Source organism: Mustela putorius, unplaced genomic scaffold, assembly GCF_011764305.1.
Source record: "Mustela putorius furo isolate JIRA1106 unplaced genomic scaffold, ASM1176430v1.1 tig00000450_pilon_pilon_pilon, whole genome shotgun sequence".
In the NCBI taxonomy this organism is placed as follows: domain Eukaryota; kingdom Metazoa; phylum Chordata; class Mammalia; order Carnivora; family Mustelidae; genus Mustela; species Mustela putorius.
The window spans coordinates 8,708,895-8,732,243 of NW_025421385.1; the positions used below are offsets into that span (position 1 = coordinate 8,708,895).

The 23,349-nt window shown below is 50.8% G+C and overlaps 2 protein-coding genes across 8 annotated transcripts in view; one reads left to right on the forward strand and one right to left on the reverse strand.

Annotated features, from left to right (window-relative positions):
* Positions 1-2,051, forward strand: part of EZR (ezrin) — a 48,779-nt gene extending 46,728 nt beyond the window's left edge. The window contains exons 13-14 of the mRNA XM_045080099.1: positions 314-565; positions 684-2,051. Of these exons, the coding sequence (XP_044936034.1) occupies positions 314-565; positions 684-848 (417 nt within the window). The 3' untranslated portion in view covers positions 849-2,051. The remainder of the gene's footprint in view (positions 1-313; positions 566-683) is intronic.
* Positions 2,052-2,334: 283 nt separating this feature from the next.
* The window catches only part of SYTL3 (synaptotagmin like 3), a 79,143-nt gene continuing 58,128 nt past the window's right edge, over positions 2,335-23,349 (reverse strand). For 5 of the 7 annotated variants that reach the window (XM_045080096.1, XM_045080093.1, XM_045080095.1 and 2 more), the window contains 8 exons: positions 15,899-16,077; positions 11,950-12,052; positions 8,025-8,195; positions 7,602-7,670; positions 5,837-5,942; positions 4,778-4,880; positions 3,700-3,905; positions 2,335-2,601 (listed from right to left, as the gene is read on the reverse strand). In XM_045080096.1, the coding sequence (XP_044936031.1) occupies positions 2,495-2,601; positions 3,700-3,905; positions 4,778-4,880; positions 5,837-5,942; positions 7,602-7,670; positions 8,025-8,195; positions 11,950-12,052; positions 15,899-16,077 (1,044 nt within the window). In that variant the 3' untranslated portion in view covers positions 2,335-2,494. Of the gene's footprint in view, positions 2,602-2,787; positions 2,840-3,699; positions 3,906-4,777; positions 4,881-5,836; positions 5,943-7,601; positions 7,671-8,024; positions 8,196-11,949; positions 12,053-15,898; positions 16,078-23,349 lie in introns of all 7 variants that reach the window. The other 2 variants (XM_045080097.1, XM_004770864.3) reach the window with 2 other exon arrangements.

Consider the following 23,349-nt stretch of genomic DNA (forward strand, 5'->3'; position numbering starts at 1 on the left):
CTTTAAAAAAAAAAAGTCAGGCTCCTGACGTGACTTTCTGCATGCTGTGCACACGATTGAGAACCACTTGCAGGATCCGGAGCCCCAGACTCGGACAAGGTTGGGCAGACCCCACACAGGGATGCTGCTTCTCAGCCTCGGCCCCCTCCTCCGCTCTGTGCTGCTCAGGCCCCATGCATCCAGCCTGCCCCGGGGAAGGCAGGGGAGGAGTGAGAGAAGGTGCAGAAGCCTCATTGGGGGATTCTTCCAAAAATGGTCTAAACACCGGGTTGTTTGTGACAACTTGTCACCTGTGGGCCGGTTGCTTTCAAAGGCCAAAGAAGCCCAAGATGACCTGGTGAAGACCAAGGAGGAGCTGCACCTGGTGATGACGGCCCCGCCACCACCCCCGCCCCCGGTCTATGAGCCAGTGAGCTACCACGTGCAGGACAACCTGCAGGACGAGGGCACGGAGTACACAGGCTACAGCGCCGAGCTGTCCAGCGAGGGCATCCTGGATGACCGCAACGAGGAGAAGCGCATCACTGAGGCTGAGAAGAACGAGCGGGTGCAGCGGCAGCTGATGGTGAGGGCGCCGGGGTGGGGCTGGCCGGTGGACCGGGACTGGGGCTGGGTGGGGGGTATCCCACCCAGCTCCCCGCTGCCCTGGAGCCACACCTGACCCGAGCTGCTTCCCCTTGCAGACCCTGACGAATGAGCTGTCCCAGGCCCGAGACGAGAACAAGAGGACCCACAATGACATCATCCACAACGAGAACATGCGGCAAGGCCGGGACAAGTACAAGACCCTGCGGCAGATCCGGCAGGGCAACACCAAACAGCGGATCGACGAGTTCGAGGCCATGTGAGGCCCGGCCAGGACTGGGGCAGGGGCGGGGCCTCGCGGCTGAGCTTGCAGGGGGTCGCGGTCAGACTCTGAAGCTGGTGTTTGTAGTTCTTTGAATCTAGGACCCCCTCCCCCATCATATTTCAATTCCTTTAAAAAGAGAGTAGTTATTTCAGTGGGAATATTCGGGGCTGGGGTCATTGGACACTTCCCTGGTTTATTTTTCCCCGTTGTATCATAGTGCCAAACAGGCCTGATTCTATTACTGCTGTTGTTGAATCACTTCCTGTTCCATGTTTGCAGCAGGACTGACTGAATTAAGGAAAGATGCCTGTAAAGTGTAACAAACTCCCTGCTGGCATGTGTGACACAAGGTTTGGTGTAATTAAAACCACATCGTGGCTTAGAGTCTGTGCCATACCGTCTTCTGCATTTAAAATGAGCTCAGATTGATTTTTTAATTTCCATGAAGGATCCATTGTTGTATATTTTTGTTTTGAGAGGTGGAAATTATTTTGAAAACCATCTAAAACATTCACACACACATGCACACAGTGATTTTTTTCTTCTTTGCTCCTTCAGTTTGGGATGATAGTGCAGGGAGGACACTCCAGCCTTGGAGAAACTTGGGTTGTTTTTGCTTTACAGAGGGCCACCTTGTTGGACTCACACCTAATTAATGATCAGCTGTAGAGAATAGTATTTATATATGAGTGACAATATGGGTTTGTAACATTAGTTTAAAAAAGGGAAAGTTTCATTCTGTATATTTTGTTACCTTTTACAGAATAAAAGAATTACGTATTACAAACCATGTAACCATGGCACTTGGTCTGACGTGAGGGCGGGAAGGAGGTAGCTAACTGCTGTAATCAATCTGTAAAAATGATTTTGTTTTTCTTACTCTGTTCCTTGTGCATTTTAACTGTGCACATGGCCGTTTTCTATCCGAGCTTGTTTGCAAAAGAGACACGTGCTGTGTGGCTCATCCAGACTCCAGCTAGGAAGGGATTCTTCCCACCTGGTATTGTCCCTGTTACCACAAGAAGAACCTGTTCTGACCTCGCCAGTTCTCCGCCACATCCTTGAAAACCTGTCAGAATGTCAGAGCACTCACGCCACTGGCTCCTTTCCTGCTCGGCTGTGTCATTTCCTTTTCGGCTAAGAGCCGTGCGCAGATGAGCCCCGCACCACCGACTAGAGAAATAAAAGCTGTGCAAGGCAAGAGGCGGCAGTGGGTGTGTCCTTGCGAGTGTTGGGGCGAGGCGGGGTGGGGGACCCTCCTGCGGGCTCTCCCTGGACCTGGCTGCTGATCGCCCTGAATGAGGAGTCCAAGTGTGGAACGGGAGGGACCAGATACCCGCCAGGCTCCTCTGGTTCTTCCAGTGCATATAACAAGTCCGTAATTTTCAGTTTGATACGAACTGGGGGACCGAGATCATGAACATTTACTGAAATCTGGCCCTTTTCCACGTGTGTCAAAGCACAGAAAAACAAACGGAGACATATTTATAGAACAAGTGCTCTGTTTGGTGTCAGTACAGAGGGACATGGAAGAACGTCTGGGCTCCGTGACGGAGCTGCAGGCGGCAAGTGTCCAGGCCCATGTCCTCAGCCAACCTTCGGCGGGCGGCACTTGAACTTCTCACCGCAGACTGAACCCTGGCTTCAGTGCAGGGTGAGTGTCATGTCTGTCCACAGATTGGGGCTTTCCAGAACTTTCTGCCACTGATGTGCTGACTCTGAGCATGAGTCCTCACCGGCTACTTCTTCCTCTGTGAAGAGGGTGAAGCAGCAAATTAGTAATGGGTGATACGCATACCCCCTTACCAGCTGCCTTCTCAGCTTAAAATGACCAACTTTTGTAAAAGTATTTTAACCTCAAGACCACATGAAAATGCCAACCACTGGTGAGGAAGAGCAAACCCTCCTTTACCCCAATACCCCAACTCCATACTCACACACCGTCCCTGAATTCTGTGCAGCCTCAAGAGCCCAAAGCTGCTGCCTTCCCTACAGTTTGAAAGAAGACATTTTGGGGGGGTTAGCTCTTCAAGAAGGGGACTTGAACATCCTAACACGAGGATAGCTGTGGTTTGGCAAGGTGGTCTCAGACCTGGGGCCAGATTTGCAGACGGAAAGGAATCCCTTACACGAATGGGGAGTGTGTCCTTATTTTTAAAGATTTACCCACTTATTTTAGAGGGAGAGCACAAGCAGGGGGAGAGAGGGGGAGACCTGCGGACTCCCCACTGAGCGGAGAGCCAGACGGGGGGCTGATCCCAGGACGCTGAGATCAGGACTTGGAGGAAGCTCAGCGGACTGACCGCAGAGGGGTCTCTGGAGAGTGAATCTGGCTTGTCTTTGGAGGTCCTGGACACGTGCTTGTGTTTTTGGTTGGCCTGGTGTTTTGAGGGGCACCACTGGTAGACAGGGACCAGGTGAGCAGCCCTCCCCACAAAGGGCTCTCCCCGACACGATGCCAGCAGCACCCCAGCTGAGCAGCACTGAAAAGCATCACCCTTTTGTCCCGCTCTTAATGAAATACTTCTGAATTGCCATGTTTGGATTAAGATATTTTCTTTTAAGAAATTAATCCTTTTATGATTGACGCCAGAGACAAAAGCAAACTGTACCCTGGCCATTTTGAGGCCTGTAATTTTTGTTTCTTAGCAGATGTAAATCTGATGTAAGTGGCTGAAACACTTGGCTGTATTACCGCTCCAGGCGGCAGCCTCCAGTTACGGTGAGAGAGGCGGTTTCCAAGCCAGTTAAATCACCTGCCAAGGTGGAAGCATGACTGTCTTTTCAGTGGTCACCATGTAAGATCTCTGTAAAGGATAAAACATGCCACTTAGGCCCGATAATCTTACCAGAACTGAGCCTGGTTTCTCCCAGCAAGCGGTCATTCACACCAAAGATGGCCTGGTCCCAGACGCTTAATTCCAGGCTGGACTGTCTCAGCTGGGAAGGGCTCACGCCATTGAACACGAAGGAGTGCTTCCACTGGGGACAAGCTTGCTTCTTCGCGACTGGGGACTTCAGTTTCAGTTTCTGTTGGTCTGGCAGAGTGAGACAGCTGCCGGAGGGAGACAGTGGCTGTGGAACACCGGCCCTGCCCGGCCCCCTCCCCTGGTGGTGCTGGCCGTTGTGGAACCAAGGGCTAGATCTACTCCCAAAGAAAAATTCTAAGGAGTGAGAATGCAAATCCCAAGATTGGCCATGTGACCTCTCCCTAGGATGTTCCGGATTTAGGGCTGAATTCACCAGACGCAGGGATCCCAGGCCACTGTGCCCTTTGTCCTAAACCCCTTCCTTGACCACCAGGCAAAGCATGGCTTAGACTTAGACCTGCTACTTAGGGACCAGGACTCTGCACACACATTCTCTCACTTTAACCCTGTTCTCAGGAAATGAGAAAGGCCACATAACTTGCTCAAGGTCCTGCAATAGTGGCAGAGTGAGGACAGGAATGCAGATCTTGGCATGGTAAGCCAGCCTTTCCCATTATGTCACTCACCAGGGACACAGTAGTTCTGTATAATTAATGGTGTTTGCTTGACTTTTGGAGACACCAACAACACCCCGACGGTAAGAATGGCATAAGCAGAGCCTACCTTACTGTTCATCCAAGAGGAGATGCTCAGACAAGGGAACAGTACCAAGCACACTGCTTTCTCCAAGCTCTGAGTCAGAAAATGCCGTGTGGTAACAAGGACCTAAAAGCTCTGGGTTTCAGGTTAAAATAGTGTTCTGCATCTAGCCTCAGCAGGACTAAATCCCACGAATTATTGGAAATCAGAGTCTAACACACTGTGTTGGATTTTCAGGGAAAAGCTAAGATACAAGTTCAGAATGGCTTGCACTTTTTGGTGTTTGCTGTAGTTTCTAGGACCATGTTGTCTATATGTACAGATGATCAGCAATCAGTTGATGACATATTCTACTTACCCCTTAACAAATGAGTTTAGGGTGCCATCTGACCGCACCGGCAAATTCTTGGCTCCCAGCACGACCAAACAAAGCTGGCCATTAGGGGATGGCCCATCTGTCCCTGGAAGGAAAGCCGGCATTTGCTGTGAGCCCTGCTTCACATAGAGCCTGCAATGCCATCACCCCAAAACTGACAGCAGGAGCCTGTATGACAGCCTTGAGAGCCCAAGAGATCAGACAGGAAGAGTTGTCTGTCTATGGGGGAAGGCGCTGCCGGCGCTGCCCACAAGCTGTCCCCCTGCAAGGCCAACACGGTGATGGGGGGGTGGGGGGCGCTCCCTAAAATCCTGAGAAGCTACAAAGATAACAGGGAGCTGTGGAGAGGAAGGATGTAGAGGTTTTAGTCACGGGCAGGCAGTGGTTTTGGGGAAAGGAGGGGCCCCAAGACTCCTAGGGTGCTGGCCACCGGGGGCCCCGTGAGCTCTGGCAGCAGACTCTTCCTCTTTCAGGGAAATACGAGATCACTAAATAGATCACAGGATTCTGTGTTTTTTCTTCTTCTCTTCCACAGACTCCACTTTCTGTAGTAAAATCTCCCATTAGGTCCTCAAGAGCCTGTCCTTGATCCCTTCTCTGGCTGGGCAGCAGCTCATGGAACTTGGGAGCGGGGACGCATTCACTCGGCGCGGCAGGCCCCTGCGCCTCGCCTCGAGATGCGCTCTCGGTTCCCAAGGAGTCCCCCTCCCAACTAAGGCAGGTGGCTTTGGGAGCGCTCCCTCTTCCAGAGGGCCAGCAGCGGGACTGTCTGAGCCAGGCCCCTGGGAGGAAAGCCCCCGAGCTGGTGTCCTAAGAGCCCTCTAAAGTGGGTATCAAAGGCCTGGACTGCTCTGGTCCCTTGTTCCCTTCCAAACCATGGGTTCCAAGAACCCACTTTCCAGGCTGAGCTTTACAAATCTTGGCAAGTTACTGGAGCGCCGCAGGATTAGTGAGTGGCAGCAGGGAAGCCCTCAGCCCACCTGCTGTTCAGGCTTTGGAGATAGTGACAGATGGACATTCGTGGGGCTGGAGGCTGCCTACCTTCTTGGGTCTTCTGGAGCTTTCTGGGCCCTGTAGGGAAGACCAGTTTGGCCCGGACTGCAAGTTCTCCATTATTGGAAAGAAAGCTCTCTTCAAGTTTCTCTGCCTGGAGGAAAGAGTCAGAACTCAGAGGCGGGATTCCTCAGCCCCAGAACTTTTTGGGCTCCTCTGATTGCCCCAGCTCTGTCCCTAAGTGCCCCACATCCACTCCACCCCCACTCACTCTGCAGGCCAGCGAGTGCCATGGGCTGGACTGGATGTGCCCATGGCAGGACTGGTCTTTCTTCCACCCTGTGCCTTGAGGAGGTGAGGGGTACTCAAAGGCTCTGGCACATTCCCATAGGATAGTCCTAAGAAAACTTGCACCTAGCCAGAGTTTGAAGAAGGTGAATAAAATCGAGCCTCTCGGGGCGCCTGGGTGGTTCAGTGGGTTAAAGCCTCTGCCTTCGGCTCAGGAAATGATCCCAGGGTCCTGGATGGAGCCCCGCATCGGGTTCTCTGCTCAGCAGGGAGCCTGCTTCCTCCTCTCTCTGCCTGCCTCTCTGCCTACTTGTGATCTCTGTCAAATAAATAAATAAATCTTAAAAAAAAAAAAAAATCGAGCCCCTCTAGCTCAGTGGACTCAGCAAGGACTCCTAGGAGAGGGCGGGGCTGGCCTCTGTCTGCTCTGCAGTGACTCTGCTTGGGCTCCTGACTGCCTCCCAGGAAGGAGGCTGGCCCTCACGTGCCAGATGAATAAAGTTGCCTCTACCCTCAGCTTCAGCAACCCTGTGCTAACCCCATGGGCTCCTCCTCTAGGGGCCGAGGGGGCAGGCCTGTAAGCAGAACACTCCCAATCCAGCCAGAGGGTCTATAGCTGGTGTTAGGAAGGGTGTCTTTCATCCTGGCACCTTCTGCTCCTCTTCCTCTTCCCAGCAGCCTTGTGGCAGGCTAATCTTGTCCTGAGCAAAGGCCCTAGAGGGAACAGATGGGCAGGGCGCCCAAGTATAGGATCCTGGGGGAAAGCACACAGGCAGGGAAAATCATGAAATGTGAAAATCAGGAAAGCCTCCATGGAGGAGTGAGATTTCAGCTAAGTCTTAGGCACACCGTGTCTGGAAGAAAGCATGCCAAGTAGACATCCCAAGTGGGAGCCCGAGGACAGGCTCTGAGGAAGGGTCAGTCCGGGGGCCCGGAGGTGGGGCCGGGGCTGTGCAGAGCAGTGTAGAGGGAAAGCGACAGGAGGGGTGGGACAGGGCACCTCCCGGGCAGGAGAACCTTGGGCTTGACAAGAGTGGAGCCGGAAATCAGAGACCTGGCATCATCTCCCTGGCTTCAGAGAGGACGGGGAAGGGGAGACGGCACACAGAACCTGGCCCAGGCCTGGGCCAGCCTCAGCCTCGCTGCCAGGCTTTGCTGGGACTGGCGCAGCGTCCTCATTTCTTAGGAGATGACGGAGCCCGCGCTTCCTCCTCCCTCATGATCTCATCCGTCCTCTCTCCCAATCTCGGATCTTGGCAGAGAAAGTGCAAAGCAGTTGCTCCAAGAAGTGCCAGCTTTCTCCCCAGGCTCTCCCCTTACAGGCACAGCCTGGGAGCAGACCTAAATCAGCCAGCTCCTCCTCCCCAGGCCTCCCTGGCGGCCCGCCCTGAAATCCCTGGCGGTCAGGGCAGCCGGGCCCTCCTGATAGCATCTGGCCCAGCTGTTCTCAGCTGTTACTGCTCTGGGAGCGCCCGGGGCAGGCATGTAGAAACCAGAGTGGCCCGCACGACCAGGGCAGGCTGACCTGTGCAGGCCGTAGACTCCAGTGGCGGCAGCAGTGAGCCCAGGGCTCCCCCACTGGAACCAAGTGACCCTAAATTTGGGGAGAGGAGCATGTGGGCCCACAGGGCCATCACAGGAGGCCTAACCCCCTAGACCTGACCCAGGCTGGTGCTCAGGCTACACTAGGAAGGGGCTCTTGGGTACTTGAGCAAACCTGAGCAGGAAAAGCCCCCTAACCACCTCCCTGCCCAGGAGAGCCTGGTGCGGAGCCTTTCCTCCCTAAGTTCCTACTGAAGAGTCCCAGCCGGGCAAGTCTAAGGCGTCCCAGGGTAGGTTTTCTCTTCTCAAATCCCTTTGAGAAGGGAGTTCTGCTTTCCTGGGCCGCGGGTTGGGGGGCGGGGATAAGGGGGGTGGGGGGGTGGCCCACTATCAAACCACACCGCACCTTGGCCCTCAGTGGATACCAGCAGAAGCACTGTGTTGCGCTGTCTTTGAAGTCCCATGTGGCCAGAGGGATGGTCACCTCTCCAAGAAACACCCTCCGGGCGAGCGTGCCCAAGTGCCACACAGAGACCTGCAGCCTCCGGGTCCCCAGCTGCCAGGGCTCCACCTGGTACTGCAGAGGCAGAAGAGAAGCGGTCAGTCTGGTTCTCGGCCCCCAGCCCCCAGGCCCGCAGCTCCCCCGGGACCCGCAGCCCCCTGGGACACACAGGGGCCTTCTTCCTGCTGGCTGGAGCCAGCATCTCGGTGAGGTCAGGGTGGGCTGTGCAGCTTGGAGCGGTGTTGGGGGGTGGTCTCTGCTTTCTCAGTCACAGAACCACCTCCTCCACCAGCCCTGTGGCCGTGCTCCACCTGGGGGAAGGGCTGGGCACCCGCAGGGTCCCTTCCCACAGTCCAGACCTGCCCCCTAGGCAAGGAGGAAGCCTCTCCTCCAACCGAAGCCAAGCTCTGTCCCAGCTCAGGATCTGAACGTGCCTGGCCTGGGCTGTCCAGAAATACTGAAAACTAGGGTTTTGGTTTTGGTTTTGGTTTTTTAATGTAAAGCCTGAGTTTTTAGCATGGGCATTTGCCTAGACAGACAACGCATGGAGGGCAGGCAGGCCCGCGCAGGCACTCAGGGTCCCCCAGAGCTGTTTCTTCACTGTCCCCCCGCAGAGGAGTCTCAGCGCAGTCAGAGGACAAGGAAGTTCCCGGCTCCAGCCGAGGGTGGGTCTCTGCTCCCACAGGGACTAGAGGTCAAGGCCCTGGCTGGGGGAGAGTGCCCGTGCCCTTCCCGAAGGCCAGGGGCACAGCCCAGCTTCCCAAGAGCTGCTGCCTCCACTCAGCCTCTGTGAGCGTGTTCCAAGCCTATCCTTCGGATTTTCTCAATAACGAAAAAAAGGTTCCACTTTACTGAAAGCTTGTTTCCTACCAGGCTTTCGGTTACATCGCTCCTTCGCCTCCAGGAGCGTCCGGAGGTCAGCGTCAGCAATCACCAGTCTCCCGGGGAAACACCCCGGCTCGGGTCCGAAGCTCTCTGCTGGGGTTAGCATCCTGGTTCCTCCCGGGACCGCCTGTCACGCTGTAAGGCGGGACCCCCGCCCCCCCCCCCCCCGAGAGCAGCCACACCGGTTGCCTGAGACTCCTCTGATGCCCCCAGTGGCTTTCCACAGGCATGTGGAGAGGTTCCCTCCGTCTCCCAGCCAGCGACAGCCGGCAGCCGGGTCTGCCCGAACCTCCCCCAACACACAGGCCGGCGAACACCCCCCGCCCCTGGCCAGGCTGCCTTGCCCACTTGCTCCTCCTTTTCTTCCCTCTGGGTTATCTGCGCCCATTGTGGGCCGAAGCCACATCCCTCTACTGCCTTAGGCTGATTTGCAGTCCGTTTCCCTCAAGTCCATGGCCCATTGCTTTTTTTTTTTTTTTAATCTATTTTTCTTTTTAAAGATTTTATTTTTTTTAGTAATCTCTATACCCAATGTGGGACTTGAACTCACAACCCTGAGATCAAGGGTCGCACGCCACCCTCTCAGTCAGGGTCCCTGTCTGACTCTGCCCTGCATTCCTCTCTCCATCTGTCTTTTTTTTTTTTTTTTTAAAGATTTTATTTATTTATTTGACAGAGAGAAATTACAAGTACACTGAGAGGCAGGCAGAGAGAGAGAGAAGGAAGCAGGCTCCCTGCTGAGCAGAGAGCCCGATGCGGGACTCAATCCCAGGACCCTGAGATCATGACCTGAGCCGAAGGCAGCGGCTTAACCCACTGAGCCACCCAGGCGCCCCACTCTTTTTTTTTTTTTTTTTTAAGATTTTATTTATTTATTTGACAGACAGAAATCACAAGTAGACAGAGAGGCAGGCAGAGAGAGAGAGAGAGGGAAGCAGGCTCCCTGCTGAGAGCCCGATGCGGGACTCAATCCCAGGACTCTGAGATCATGACCTGAGCCCAAAGCAGCGGCCCAACCCACTGAGCCACCCAGGCGCCCTCTCCGTCTGTCTTTAAACTCCGAGTTACCCAGTCGCTCCCTTCACGGCCGCACGGCCAGTCAGCTGCTCAGGCCACCGACTCGGGCGCTGCACCTGCTCCCCTGAGAACGCACTGTCCCAGGGAGGGTCGCTGCCCATCCCCCATGCCCACCCTCCTGGGGCCCCCGCATCCTCTGCGTCCACCTGTGCTGGGTGCAGCCCTGTCCTCCGCTCCCTCAGAAGTGCAGGTGTGTCTCTCAGGGGTCCTTGCACGCGAGTGGCCCCCCTCTGACAACAGGACTTCTTCTGGCTGACTGAATCCCTTTGTTTAAACGGACCATTTCCCCATCATGACCCCACCGCCTCTCCTAAGCTCCCAGCCCTACAAACACAGACACCAGCTCAGGTGTCACATCTCACCCTTCCCAGGCCCCCTGTGGTGGTCTTCACGGGGGTGCCAGCTCCCCAGGGGTGCGGGAGGCTTCCCACGGCACTCCCCCTAGAAAACCCGGAGGATCAGTTTCTAGATTTTAGACTAGATGAGGGACGTGGACTCTCTTCAGTGTATCTAGAAAGTTCTCCGGGACGACTGAACTATCCACGATGTACTGGATAAAAACCGATGGATAAAAATTTTAGGAGATGTCTTTTAGATTCTGCCTGCATTTTAAATCAGGTAGTAAAAACTATAAACATTAAAAAAAAAAAAAACCTTAAAAATCAAACCATATAATATCTAAGATTCACACTCAATCCTCAACTTCAACTCATTTCATAAATGTGAACTATTTGTTTCCCTGTTGAGTACAAAACACCTTCATTAAATGTACAATGAGTGATTCTGGATATGAACTTAAAATGTGGGAGGGGGCACACAGCTTTTCAAAACTCAGCAGATTCGTGAGTAAAACCACAGGAAGACCAGTGTCTACTGACTTGCTTCCCGCGGGTTCTCAGACGGTGATCTCTTCGGCCCTGCCCACGTCTGTTGAATCACAGTCTTTTAAAAAAATCCTTGGGGGGAGTCCCAGGACCATAAATCTTGTGAAGGTCTCCCAGTCCATCACGAGCTAGAGCCGTACTTAAAAATACTCTCTAAGCCTCAGTTTCCCTGTTGGTAACCGAGGATTCCTATACTTAGCTCAGCGGGCACAGAAAGCACTTGGCCACAGCAGGGAGGGACACAGAAAACAATGGCTTTTATTATTTAACAAATGGGACTCCCGCCAGCTGGCCAGACAGTCCCCCGCTGGGGGTTCAGGAATGCCCCTACTTGCCAAGGAAGGCAAACCAAGCCCTCTCCTTGTGCAGTCTTGACACATGGGGTTGCTGGGCTGCGCAGCCCTGACCGGGTATGTCCCTGAGCATCTGGATGGTTCTTCCACACCTACCTCTGCCCCACAACCCAAACCCTATTTCTTAGCACCAAAGAAAGTGAAAACCCAGACAATTCCTCTATAAAATGTTTTTCATAAGTGGACTATTTATTTTTCATAAAAGAAGAAGCAACCTAGGGCTGCCCGATTATTAGAAGAAAGAAGCACTTTCGTGAAGATAGTAACTCGGTAGTCGACAGGGGAGCCTGCTTGAGAGCACCTCTCTGAGAGTCATAAAAATTCAACAGGACAAACGGATTTTAGAGACTGAGAGGAGGCCAGGCTCTTCCTCACCCCTTTCTCAGTAATCATTAATCAAGGGCCATTCTCAAGCCCGCCAGACTCGGCACTTTTCCTGTACAAAGGCTGAAATTTATTTTCTACCAAATTGCCACTGATTGACAGAGCCCTACAGAAACATATAAGTGTCTGTGCTTATATTTAACTGACTCAAGAGTTTAGAGGAACACTCCGCTGGACTCCGGCCCCGGGTGCCCAGCCTGGGACGGGCAGACTTTGCACATGAATATTTGTTTGTCCAGCCAGTACCTTCAAGGTCTCCTGGAAGGTTGGGTCCACCGTGTTCTTCTGGACTCCAGTCTTGCGCTTTCCCTGGGAGGATCTGTCAGGCAGCAGATAGGTCTTGACGTACCTAGTGGTCAGACACAGACCGGTCAAGGTGATAGCTCAGTGAGGGGTTGGGGAGGGTGTGGGCCGGGGGACAAAGGGTTCAGGAGGAGAAGGATCAGACCTCAGCATTCTCTTTACCCTTCTTCCCATGGCACTGGGGGTTGACAAAAGGGCTTGGTGGGGAACAAGGCTAGCATTGGGTACACACCTTCTGGCTTACTCAGTCTTTGGCCAGAATCCTCTGGAACATTCCTGGAGGTGTAACGCTCCCTTGCTTTCCTCCTGCCCTCCCCCTCGAATCTACATCACTCATTACTCACCTGCGTTCTCCCCGTCCCCTGAAATCCTGTTCTAGACTGACCCCTCCAGGGAGGTCCCAACGCTGCCCTTCCTGGCTCACAGCTTCAGCGATGGCAAGGACTACCGGTTCCGGGAACAGCTGGATCCTGTGCTTCTGTCCGTTCTGACAACCTCTGCCTCTCGACTGGAGAACCCACGTTATTCACCTTGAAAGTGACTCCTGATCAGGAGGGACTTCCTTCTGTCCGTGGCTACTTGTTTCTGCGTCCCTTCTAGCTCAGGGTCTCCCATGTACTGCAGTACTATAGTCATTCTTCTCTGTTTATTTACTTTTTAAAGATTTATTTTAGAGAGGGAGACAGAGAAAGTATGTGAGTGGGGCGAGGGGCAGACGGAGTGCGACTCAAGCCGATTTCCCCATGGAGTGTGGAGCTGGAGGCAGGGCTCCATCTCACAACCCCGAGATCATGACTGGAGCCAAAACCACGAGTCAGCTTAACCAGTGTAACCAACCGAGCTGCCCAGGTGCCCCCATATTTTTGCATTTAGCTGAATTTTATGATAAAATGTTTAGATTCCATTCTCATTTCTTTTTGTATATGTTCTGTAGCTGTTTTCTTTGTGCTCACCAAGGGGATTACATCTCCTATCCTAGAGTTATAAGGCTCTACTTTGAATTTTTACCATCTTAAGGTCAACAGCAAACAACAACTCTGCTCCTTCCTGGTGCCAGCCTTACCTCGCATTGATGAGGTTGCGAAACGACGCCTTCCTACCCTGGGTAGCCAACATCACAGACTAACCCTTCTTTTAAGTGCGTTAGTCTCTTAAGTCAGGTCAAAGACAAAGTGTGGAGTTACAGATCAAAGTTACAGCAGTAATTAGAGACAAATAATTTTTAAAAATATGTAAGACGCAAGTACACAGCACTGTTAAACGGTACTAGCTTTTATCACTGCCCGTGTCTTTGCTTTTCCTGTGGTCTTTCTTTCCGCACTTGCCCTTGACTTGCTGTCTGACCTCCCATTCCACCTTGGGGGGGGGTGCCCTTGAGCATTATTTCTTGCAGGACAAAGACTCTCAGCTTTTGTTTATGTCTTAGTTTCTCCCCCACGTTTGAAGAACAGCTGTGCCGGATATAGGATTCTTGGTTGACAGGGTCCCCGCCCCCACTTAGCCCTGTGACTCTATCTACTAACTGCCTCCTCGCCTCTAAAAGATCTGCGGAGAAATCTGCTGCGAGTCCTCCTGAGGACCCCGGATGGGAAGGGGAGCCCAACAGCTGGAGGAGATGCCACAGCGGCTGCCTGCCTCTGGGTCTGCTCCTCTGTGATCAGAAGCTGCGGTCTGCTGCCAGAGCACACAACCCTCATATCTGAAGGACAAAATCCTTTTTTTTTTTTTTCCCCACACTGACCCCAGCATGCTGTGCGTAAGTGGCTCCGGGAACACTGGCACAGCTCCCTGCTGCCTGGGGTAAGAACGGATATTGACTGAAATTAACCCCAGTGAACCGGCCAAGCTTCCGCTGGAAGTTGCAATCCTCCAAGAGACGGCAGCTCCGAAGCGGTTTCGCGAGACAGCTTCTACCAGTGCAGTCACTGTCTTACAAGGGGAGACCACTTCCTGGGGCTTCCCATCCTGTCACCCTCCCAGAATCCTCTCTGGGCTGTTCTTCTTTTAAAAAGTACTGAGTATTATTCCAGTGAACATTTCACCGATGGGCCACTCAGTTTGACCCTATCGTGGCTTGATTTTGTTGAGGTGGGGAGAGTTGGAGTAGTCCCTGCTCTGGGGCTAGAGAAACCCTTCAGCTGCCTCCCATAATGCCCTGGGTGTTCAGCAGTCTCCACTCCCGCTGGTCAGAGCTCCCACCTTCCCCAGCATTGGGCCACACCGGTGGCTCACCACCCCCAGTAACCGTCCTGTGACAGGCCTCATGAAATCTTGTCCTGTGTATGAGCCCTGAGTATTTGGCCAAAGCCTCAAGCGGGTCCCCGTGCGGAGTTTTAGGTCTACTTCTCTGTGTACTCTGTGCCTCACTTGCTTACTGTGTGTCGAATGTTTGTTATGTTCCAGACAACGTTCTGAAAGTTTAATATGGGCAAATTCTAAAAAACGCCGCAACAATCCCTTGAAGGTGGGGCTACTATTTTCCCTGTGTCACAGTGAGGTATGGAGAGGTTGCATGACTTGTCCAGGGTCAACCCACATAAATGGTGGACCAGGGTTCAGTGTCTGAACTCTCAACTACCTCACTACAGTCCTTTTGAGAATTACAAGAGAGGCTCGGCTTGCGTGAAGAGCCACGGGCAGAATAAAGGTCTCTGACGGGACTGGACGGGTCTGAAGAAGGCACAGGATTATGGTTGCTACTTGTGGGCATGGCGTAGGGAAGGCAGTCACAACCCAAACATGAGGAAAGCCTCGATCTGAGAAAAAGTCAGGGGATAGCTTTGAAACTACGACTATTCCAATTTTCCTGAGCCAAAGGTATAAGTTGGGGGACTAATAGAAGTTAAAAAACCAGAAGGACAAGAGGGACACTGTTTTGGAGACCCATAAATGCCACATACAACAATGTACTTCATCCGTCTTGCCCTGAGGAGCTACTGATGTTTTCAGAGCCGAGAAGAGTTTGGCTTTCTTTCCCGTCCTCTTTCCCAAGCTGGTAATTAAAACATTGTGCTCAAAGTTTTCCATGTGAGAAAAAAGAAAGGCCACAGAAAATCAATTCCGGTGCTAAGGGGAAGGGGTCTAAGGGGAAAAAATTCTAATAGATAAAAATAGAGAAAAATATATTTATAACCTTCAGGTAGAATCATTCTACAGACTCAAAATACATTTTAAAGGAAAAGACTGACAAATTTGACCTCACATTCTCTTCAAGAAAAGCCAGCATAAACAATGTTAGAAAACAAGTAACAACTAGAATATATATAAAATACAATCAATGAAGAGCTATATTCAAAAAGGGTTTTAAAACCCCCACATTCCTGTAAATAAATATTAAAATGGCAAACAACTGAAGAGAAAAATGCCAAAAGATACGAGTGGGACGTTCACAGAAAGGAACCCTACGTGTCTGACGTGTGCATGTATGAAAAGCTGCTCATCTCTGTTCGCAACCAGGGAAATGCATGTTCAAGTGGGGAAATATTATTTCACATCAGCTGGAAAAACCTTGTAATCTGTTTATGGATTGTGTGACACAGGTTTTTGGTTTGACTCTTCCTCTGTGGGAAGTCAAGTTTCCCAACACCATTCATTGAAGTTCATCTTTTCCACACTGACATCTAATAGTCCCTTGATCCTAGAAGTTCCCAAGCAAGCCAAGTTCTGTATCTGGACTTCTGATTCCACTCGACTGACCTACTTACCTATCCTTGCATCAATAAGCCACTGTTTGAACTACTACAGCTCTAAAAATCATTCTCAATTCGTCTTTTTATAGTTCTGCTCTTTTAAACAATTGTCTTGGTTATTTGGGGACTTCTGCTCTTCCAAATAAACTTTAGATCCAACGTGCCTACCCTCTAAATCCAAAACTCAGGAAAAAGAAACTTACGGATTGCACTTTTTCTTCTTTTCCTCTCCATAGGCAAGATTCTTACAAGCCTTGATGCATATTTCTAAAGAACAGGTTTTGAAGCAATAGCGAACCGCAAACTCTATTTCTCCAGTGACACTAGCATTGTCAAAATTGCCCATCTCTGTGCAAGCGCTGTTAATGCTAGTTAGACTTGCCTGAAATCAAGAAGCACAGATATAATAAATTACTTCCCAGTTAGTCTATTTGTTGCAGTTCTGGTTTTGAGAGATCAAATTAATCAAAATTCACACAAAACATGCATCCTGACTCATAGTAAGTTAATAATACACCAGCTTGTACTTTGCCAAAATAAGTTGCCACACAGTCTGTCCGAAGGAGATGGGAAATCCTCGGAAAGTCGGTCTTGCCCAGATACGGTGTTTGCTGAGCAATAAAGGTTACACAATCTCATTCTTTAATACAAATCAGTTGGGCTGAAGTGGATTATCTCCTGCGCAATTCTGCAGAGATAAGTCTCAGAAGGGCAGATAATACCGGTGGCAGGAAGAGCCTTGCGGAAAGCCGCGGAGTAGGGGTGCTAAGTCCCACGACTGGAGTCAGATACAGCTGGATTCCGGCCTGGGGCCGGCTACCCAGTAGCTGTGTCCAAGTCCACATGGAAAAAAAAATCAATACTAGTCTCATGGGGTCACGGTGAGAAGTGAGTGGAATACAATGTGTAAAGTATGTAGTCAAAGACAATAAATTCTGTTTACATTTTTATGTAATGAAATGAAATTAATGAAATGAAACTTAATGTGATTAAATGAAAAACAGAACGGCCACCACAATTAGGGTGCGGTGAGCTCAGGTGATGAGGATAAGAAGTGAGGAAAGCCTGTGCTTAAAAATACACGCCAGCTGCTGTCGCACTGTTAAACTTGCTTAATATCTGCCACGTTCCCAGGCAAAAATCTCTGTGCTGACTCTCTAAAAAGAGGGAAGCCTGAATGATTTCCACTGCTAATTCGCAGCGAGATGCTCCACGCCGTAAAACATCCTAGGAGGAAACGAAGAAGAAAGTCTAGGGCTTTTCCTCTCACTACAGAGCGAGCAAAACCCAAACCAAACCAAGCCAACAGGTTATCAGAAGGAACCAACAGCAGCCCCAGGGCTCAGAAGCCAAGGGCTGGGTTAACCAATGCCAAGCACACAACCACCTTCACCGCACCCAGTCACGGGCTCTGAAACACATCTGCCAACACCCACACGGCTGTTCGCGTGGAAAACAACCTTTACATTTCACACTCACAGAGGGCAGGTGCGGGAAGACCGCGGACTCGGCGAGGTGCACCAGAGAGGAGGAGGAAGGGTAAGGAAGCCCGGCAGAAGGCGTGCGTTGCTTGTGAGCGGAACAGGGCAGGAATTCAGGGGCTCAAAAGGTCCAATAATTAAAATGGCATTCGTCCCAGGACCTCACTTTGGGCCATGTCAGCTTAGGACAGCCAGGACAAAGGGTAGAAGCTACTAGAGAGAGGAGGAGCACAGTCCATGAGCCTGATGCTCTGAGCTGTGTCTCCCTCTGAGGCATTTGCCCCTCTGCAAGCAGACCAATCTGGAGGACAGAGGAGTCAAGCTAAACGCAGCAACCGTGGGGCCCAGAAGCCAAGGGCTGGGGGACAACTGGTGTCTGGAGCCCTGAAGGCACACACGGCTTCAGCAGCCAAGTTCACAGAGAACGCGGAAAGGCACCAAAGTGGGAGACGCACTAGAGGCTTCTTTTCCCTTTCAAGGGATTTGCTGATTTGGAAGTTCTCAATGAGCAGCTGAGAACACTTTCCAAATTTATTCTTCCTAGAGAAGCCCACCACAGAGAGGAGGGGCTTGGTGGCCTCCAGACTTTCAGTGGGGACCCCCCACACACACACACACCCAGCTTCCTTCCCAGGAGTGAGAGTCCGCGGGAAATGGGGGGGTCCTCACAAAGCCTGACAGCCTGCTTTGAAGGAGCTCAACATCAGATGGGTAGAGACTGTTTACCTTCACTCTAGCTGTCGGCTGGAAGCAAAAGAACATTCTCTCTGAAGGAGGGTCACACCCACCTCTCCGAGCTGCACATTCCTGCCCTCACTGTATCTCCAGCACCCAGCTCAGTGCCTGGCTCATGGTAGATCCTCAGTAAATATTTATGAAGGGAATAGGGAAAGCACTTGAAGTACTTTGATTCTGGAGTGCTCTGTGTAAATATTATGGCATGAAGGGGCATGCAGTCTTATGCCTGAAGGAGCCACAGAACTCAAGGGAGAGGACTCACTCGGGTGGTCGTCCTAATCTTCTAGAACTTTCTTAAGGCATTTAACTGTGGATTCCAGAGGGAAATAAATGTATTTATTTTTAAATAAAACTACAGGTGGGCACATAATAAAATTGCTGCAAATCAAGACAAAGATGAAGAAACATAAAGGCAGAGAAAGGAAAGCTATGCTATCTTTCATGGAGGAAACAAGTAAGGGCAGGAGAGGGTGGGCGCTGGGGGGCCACTCGGGGGTCGCTCAGGGGACGGGCTGCTTCTGTTCAGGAGGGAAAGACGGGTAGGCTGGGTACAGACCCAGTGAGGTTCATTTTGGTATCGGGAAGATTAGACAGTTCTGAGCAGATTCCCTTTTTTTTTTTTTTTGAAAAGTAAAAAGGGATTTTTTTTGTTGTTGAAAATGAGAAAGAGCAGGATAGAAGACCTGAACGAGTTTTGAATGAACTGGAGAAGGTGTGAAATGGGTGTTCTGAGAGCAGGAAACTCAGGCTAGCCGGAGAAACGCAGCAGGCCCGGGACCGCCCGCCCTTCGGACGACAAGATGTGGCGGACCTCATCCCTGCACGCTCCCACTGGCCACAAGGTCGCCCTCCTGTGGGGTGCGGGGAAGGTGCCCCTGGTTCATCCAGCTTGGCGACCACAATTATAAGGAATCCAGAAAGCATTAGAATTACTCATCCTTCATCTCATAAATCCATTAGTGGAGCTCAAAGCAGGTTAGGACCCACCCAGAAGCTGCACAGGAATCAGAAGTAGAACTGGAAGAGGACGGAGGTGCGCAACGCCCCAGGCCATCAGCTTACAGTAGAGTCTGTGCCCGCTAGGCCAGGGAAAGGACAGCCTCAGATAATGAAGGGACAGCAGAGCACACCCTTTGGTCAACCACATTCCTGAGATAATCCACGTCTCTATCACTGTTGCCTTGGGAAGGTTTTCTGGTTCTATTTTCTTTGTAGCCAGAACAGGATCTTGGAGCAAGTTGCAACTTTGAGCAGCGCCTGGAGGCAAGCCAGCAGGGCGGGCCCAGAAACGCCACTAAGAATTCGGCCTTTTTCATTCGAGCCATTGGTGCTGCTGGGGTTTGGAAGAAAGTAGATCTGAGCAAAAGCAAAAGAGAACTAGCTAAGGCAGGAGCGTTTGGTGACTTTCTCTGAAGGACACCAGTTAGCTACTGTAACCACAAGCCAGCCTCCATGCCTTCCCTTTCGCAAAGGCAGGAAGCGGGGGGTCAGCGGAAACCACTACTACAGTTGACCTTTGAACAGCATGGGTTTGACTATACAGAATTTTCCAGTGAGCACAGTACAGTGCTGTAGATGTGTTTTCTCTTCCTTATGATTTTCTTAACATTTTATTTTCTCTAACTTGCTTTAATGTAAGACCATAGTACATTATACATATAACATTCAAAATACATGATAACTGACTGTAAAGGTTATCAGTAAAGCTTCCAATCAGTAGCAAGCTAGGAGTTAAGTTTTGGGGGAGTTGGACGTTATGCACGAATTTTTGATGGCACAAGGGGTCAGTGCCCCTGACCTGCACATCTTCACATTGTTCAACAGTCAACTGAATTCTTAAAAAAAACAAAACAAACAAACAAAACAAAATAAAACAAAAACATCTGATCGCCAAGAGCACACTGAGAGCGTTACTCTAGAGTGGTCAGAATGGCGGCCACGGAGCCAGACAGGCTTTCATTCTGCTCTGGGTCCCAACACTTAGTGGCTGTGTAGTCTTGAGCAGTATTCTTACCCACCGTTGACTCAGTTTCCTCATCTGTAAAATGGGGGTCTATTTCACAGGATTGGGATAAGGCTCAGTTAGTTAATGCACGTGGAGACTTAGAACCATCCTCATGCATAGTAAGTATAGGACATTCATTACCATTTGGAAAACGCCAGACAGTGTGGCCACCCTTTGTGAGCTGAGCAACTCGTTTCCTTTGTTTTTCTCCTTTTTTTCCTTTTTTACTGTGATACATATATTAAAAGTACATCTCATGGATACGGCTAAATAGTAATTCTAGAAGGAACATCCACGTGCCCACCACTCAGCTGGAGTAAAAGAACATAAGTGGGACCTCAGAAGTGCCCTGGGGCCCCACCCCTGTCGCATCCCCTCATTCTTGTCCCCGAGTGAATGCGGCTTCAAAGTTTCCTGTTATTCACTCTCGTTGTATTTTATAGTTTTAGTACATATGTATATATCCCCCCAAACAACATATTGGTTATTTTCACCTGATTTTGGAATTGACGTAATTAGAATTCCTCCCATGCACATATTCTGTTTTTTAAATTCATCAGTGTGGTCAGCCGTGGTGGGCGTTTACTCCTTGTCACTCCCAAACAGTATTCCGCTGGATGAACAGGCCGGAATACGGTCATCCGTTTTTATCGTTGTTAACAAAAACACATTCATACGGGTAGATCACTAAATACAGTGCTCTTTTAAAAAATCAGTGGAGCCAGACAAGTTCAGAAATATTAATAGAAAAATGAAGGATTTCCACACACACCTGTGGGATGGGCCGAGGGAACATTCTGAGCCAGTCCCTGTTTAGAAGTGACCGAAACGCCATGATGACATCCCACGTCTCAAATTCATGTTTAAAGAAAACACCTGGGCAGTTGGATTTTTTTTTTTTTTTACTTCTTTGATTACTAATCTGCTCCCTCGCAAACTTCTGCCAACCTCTCTATCTCAGGAGTTACAACTTCATCTGGTCACTCCTGCCAACCACAACACCTTCTGGCCGGAAAAATGTAAACTGCATGAGAACACTGATATAGATGCATTCCTTTTCAGATTTTTTTAAAAAGAAGTATAAACAAAATTAAAAACCAGACAGGAACTCTGGTAGGAACTTTTCTCCTGTAGGAAGTCTAAAAAATTAATGTATTTCTTCACACCACCAATTCCACTACGATTAGATTTTTCTTTTTTGTGGGGGGGGGGGTAAAGCAAATTATTTTTTCCTCCCCAAACATTACATGTTTATGGAAAAAAAATACAGAAAATACAGATGAGCCCCCAGAAAAATTGTAAGAGAAAAGCATAACCCCATTATTTCGGGGTCAAATTTTGGTAGCACCCTTCCGCTTGTTTTACGAGGTCTATAGCCATTTTGTTTTTAAAAATATGTGCTACTGTAATACTATTTGGTAACCTTCTATGTTCATTACCAAGGTGTATTTTCTATGTTAATATTCCTCAATGTTATTTTTCATAGCTACATTAATTCCTCTGATTAAATGCACCAGCAGCTTCTGAGAATGCCTGCAGCTCCACACCTTGCTCACGCTGACCCCCCATCACTTCTAAACCTGCCAAGATGACCCCAGAAACAGCACTTGCTTTCATTTTGCTCTGATTTAACCACCTGGGAGGTTCAGTGTTTCCCCTACTTATTGCCCCTTTGTATTTCTCCTCTTGTAGTAAGTAGAGATTTAGTGAGCTTTTTCCAGCTCTCCCTGCTTCCTAGAGGACGTCCACATCTGTCCGAAGAACAGGCAACGTCTTCGGGCTAGAAGCAATAATCAGTATTTGCTTTGAGGGAGTTTCGTTCCTCAAACACTGCTTCAGTCTAAAGGGAACAGGAGAGGGCTCATCGTGGAATAACTCAGCCTCACCAGGATAACTTGAAGGGCACAAACCAGAACACCCCAGAAGACCAGGAGAAGGGAACCGTGTTGAATTTGAAGGGAACCGCCCTAAGAAGCAGAGCCTGGGGGAGAGGAACACACTCACCGGCTTCTCACCGCCACAGCGTTTCCCACCCGTCGGAGAGGTTTCCTAGGTGTGGGTCCGCCCCAGGCAAGTGCGGCCAGGGAACCCCCTCCCTTGGAGAGCTACCAAATCCAGGGCCAGCCCAGAGAGCCCGGGCTTTGACTCACACGGCTCCCAGGGGTTGAGTCAGAGCTGCGCGGAAATCTGTGAACCAGATTTCCCCGTTTGTGAAATGGGCTCACAGTATCCACGTGGCAAGATCGTTGTGCAGATGACTGCGGGGAAGCACCTGGCTCAGGGGTTTGCACACAGTGGGCTTTCGACAGACAGCAGGTCCACAGGAGCCATGCCGTGGTCCCGCCGGGTTTGACTGCCCTGCTCCTTTGTGGCAGGTGCAGCTCGGGCACCGGAGTTGCCCCAGACAACACCTGACCCGGCAACCGCTGACACAGCGGAAGGAGGCGAGGACAGTGTGAGTAACAGAGAGAAGGAAGGATGACGGCGGGGGGGCGGGGGGGCGGTTGGGGAGCAGGGCAGGGGGCAGGCTTCCCGGACAAGGAGGCCAATCTAGTAGGTCTGGAGCGGGGCCAGAGATTCCCATTTCTGGAAGGTGCCCAGTGATGCTGCTGGGCCCCCACAGTGTGAGGAGGGTGGGCGCAAAGCAGTGGCCCATTCAGGGACCGGTGGGGGGGGGGGCGCCAGGACTCAGGGGACTGAGGCAAGGACGTCCTTCGCTGTCCTTCAGCCCACAGTCTGGCCTGCTTCTTCCTCAACTTTTTAATGTTCCACCAGATATGCCTGGAGTTGGGGGAAGGGAAGTCTATCATTTTCTAAAGTGAATGCCATTTTCTGTAAAACCCCAGTCGCCCCCATGCACAGAGGGGTCGAAGGGCTCGCTCTGGGTCACACCAGAGGAGCTGGAATGCGAACCAGGAAGAGGGTTTCTAGAAGCTGAGTTCCTCACCGCTCTAACCCACCAGGCAGCAAATGCATTTGGACTCTCGAAACAGCCCAGTGAGATAAAAGAACAAGCCTGATCCTCATTTCCTTGACGAGGACTCTGTCGTCTGGAGAATCTTTGTGATTGTCTGAGATTCTTTAATAAGTCAAAGAGCTATGACAGTGAGGTGACCTGTCATCACCACAGGCCACAGTCTCGGGCAAGAAGTCTGCATTCCTTCGATGTTTTCAAATAAACAGACGAATGACAAAAAGGCCTGCCTCTGAGCAGAGACAATCTTTAAAATATTTTGAAAAAGAAGAGCACAGTCAGAGAGAGGACCCAGGCTACCTGACTTCACAGCTTCCTACAGTTCCCAGGACGGCATGGTCTCGCCCCAGTACACACGGCAAGGTCCGCAGAACAGAACAGAGAATCCAGAAAAAGACCCCTCCTTACACAGTTACTTGATTTGCAACAAAGATACCAAAGTCAATGGGGGGGGGG